Genomic DNA, 2,500 nt, shown 5'->3' on the forward strand with positions numbered 1-2,500 from the left:
CGTCCGGTACCGTTCTGGCGATAATTCAATGTCGCGTGGCAACGGTTATCAAGGACCTCTTCGACCTCACGTTTCTGCGATGGTGTGTTATGTGTGCGTGGATGTGCTTGTGTGTTTGTGTTTCCGTGTGTATGACCAACAATAAGAAGAGTATCGTTCTTCCGTCGATAATCCGACATCCTTCGGCTGCTGCGCTTAGTTCCACGGAGGGACCGAAGGATACTTTGATTCGTTAATGATCGATATGATAACAAATTTAAGAGCTTTGTTTCATACGTTCAAGCATTTGTGTTCAAAGAATAAGTCGAATTGGTACCGCTGAACTTCAACCTTTCTGAGATGCATTTCGCACAAACAGGATTTTAATGCGTCCAATTCGCCGTACGCTTGATACAAGCAGTCGCGGACCGGGTTTTTTTCTCGTTTTATTTGCTTCTCAAATGATTCGGAATTGAAAGTATGCTAACCATCCCTCTAGATATCGCTGATAGTTTGAGTGAGCCTAAATGGAATGCCTGGGTAGCCGAAATGATCGAGAGCAGAAGAAGTAGAATGATTTGTATAATCATAAACAAGCTGAAGGGAGAAAAATGTTTAACGCATGTCCTGTTGATTGTGTGCGCATTTGTTGCGGGTAGTAACTTGGGGTTCAGCAGTATCATGTCGGTGTAAATACTACTACTACTACTCCTTCTATTATGGCTACTAATGCTGACACTGATCAGACTACTCCTAATCGATGTCTCTCTCGCTCTCTCTATAATGCCAACGCCATAACTTCGCCGGAAAAGGGGCTGCCCCGGTGGTTGATGTTGCTTTGAACGAGTTTGAAAGCCTCTTGGTTAAGAAAGCAAATAAACAAAGTACCGTACCGAACTATTCCATCTAGTGCTCGATGCGTTCATGCGGGTTGGAAATTGTAGTAGACCACGATGGCCATGCCAGGATGGCCCGAGGTACCTATCCTGCGCAAATCTCCAATCGTAGTAGCGTTGGTGCTGCTTCAGTTCAAAAGCAAGTCTTGGGTAATGAAACCATTTTTACGAAACATTACGGCAAGGTTAAGAATAGAAATTGAACTAATCCACTCCCTTTCCGAACAACTTTCGTTTTTATTTACTAGCAAACGACAGCTTAAGTCGTCCCTGGTGTGCATTGACTGCTTGCCAGCAGCTACAGGTGAAACTTTTCCGTTCCATGATGTCGGTATAGAGGGTACCGTTCAGGTGATCCATTTCATGCTGAGCAATCCGTGCATTCCAACCATGCAGTTTCAGTTCACGACGTGCACCCTCCCCATCGTATCCAGTGATTAGTACCTCTCGGTAGCGCGGAACATCGGCCCGGTACCCGCGTACACTTTCGCACCCCTCCGTATGCACCACCTTTTCGTAGTTCAGTACTTTCAGCTCCGGATTGAGGAACACCTAGTGAAAGAAAGATCGAAACGTTTACTAACTCCATCTCTTATCGTGCAAGGCCATTTGAGTACCGTTAACGGTAACGTTTCCATCTGCCGGTTCGCATAGTCCGCCTTGCTGTACTGTTCACGCACTTCGTCGCGAAACTCCATCACGAAGGCACGGAGCGAGAGACCGATCTGTGGGGCTGCTAGACCCACGCATTTGTAGTTACGCATCACTTTCGTCAGGTGTTTGACTAGGAAACGCACTTCCGCCGATTGTAGTTCGGCCTCCGGGATTGGTTTGGCCGGCTGGCGCAGAACCGGATCACCGACTTGCACGATGTGATCGTAGGGCGGTTCATTCTTTTTCTCCTCCCACAGACTTTGGTACCATTTCGTAAACGTTTTATCCACGCGCGCACTTACGCAGAACGGTCGAACGAACGTTCTCAATCGGGTGGCTACCATTCTATCCCGTGAAGCTCCTTGCCGGCAGAAAGGCTCATTAATTTACATAACAAATCAAAGGGTTAACCCCTTCCGAAGTAAACAAACCCTTGAGTGCATGAGTTGCGTTACGTTGCATTTGAAATTCAAACTTGAATCGTTTCGACCGTTAACAGCGTTGCTAGATGAAGGCGCTCAGCATTTTCAGGAAACCATTTCAAGGTTCCACCACCAAATCATCATCAACAACAATCACCTTTCAGATGCATCATTTTTATTGTGTATCTCAGAAGTTTTTACACATCTTACGATCAAGGAAAACACAATTAACAGAACACCCTTTCACCTGCGGAAATGTACCCCGTAGACACGCCACAGACTGCCGAATGAGCCTGGCATCGTCGTTGCTGCCGTCGAAGACACTCCGACAGGGCTTCGGGCTTCCATATTGAGTACAATATTCATGCGAAGAACCTGCTCTGCCTGGTTCTTGTCTGAACACACATGCGTATGCATCCTGTTACCGTAATAATTGTTGTTCGGCTTTAGTTCCCGCTGTTTTGTAGCAGTTTCTCGCGTACTTTGCTTTTTACCGACACCGGGAACAGGTAAACACTTATCTAGAACTTTGAGAAACATTTGTATTTG

General features: G+C 46.2%; 2 protein-coding genes across 2 annotated transcripts in view; one reads left to right on the top strand and one right to left on the bottom strand.

Annotated features, from left to right (window-relative positions):
• LOC126581743 (SH2B adapter protein 2) overlaps positions 1-1,174 on the top strand; it is a 10,961-nt gene extending 9,787 nt beyond the window's left edge. Inside the window, exons 6-7 of the mRNA XM_050245611.1 lie at positions 1-1,025; positions 1,124-1,174. The exon at positions 1-1,025 is cut by the window's left edge and continues 402 nt beyond it. The gene's annotated coding sequence lies outside the window, so the exon portion shown is untranslated. The remainder of the gene's footprint in view (positions 1,026-1,123) is intronic.
• LOC126581744 (peptide deformylase, mitochondrial-like) lies at positions 1,093-1,895 on the bottom strand. Its single transcript, XM_050245612.1, has 2 exons — positions 1,493-1,895; positions 1,093-1,427 (listed from the first exon to the last, which is right to left on the bottom strand). The coding sequence occupies exons 1-2, from the start codon at positions 1,871-1,873 to the stop codon at positions 1,113-1,115; spliced, it is 696 nt and encodes a 231-aa protein (XP_050101569.1). The 5' UTR covers positions 1,874-1,895; the 3' UTR covers positions 1,093-1,112.
• Between the last annotated feature and the right edge of the window lie 605 nt (positions 1,896-2,500).

Source organism: Anopheles aquasalis, chromosome 2, assembly GCF_943734665.1.
Source record: "Anopheles aquasalis chromosome 2, idAnoAquaMG_Q_19, whole genome shotgun sequence".
NCBI classification, from domain to species: Eukaryota; Metazoa; Arthropoda; class Insecta; order Diptera; family Culicidae; genus Anopheles; species Anopheles aquasalis.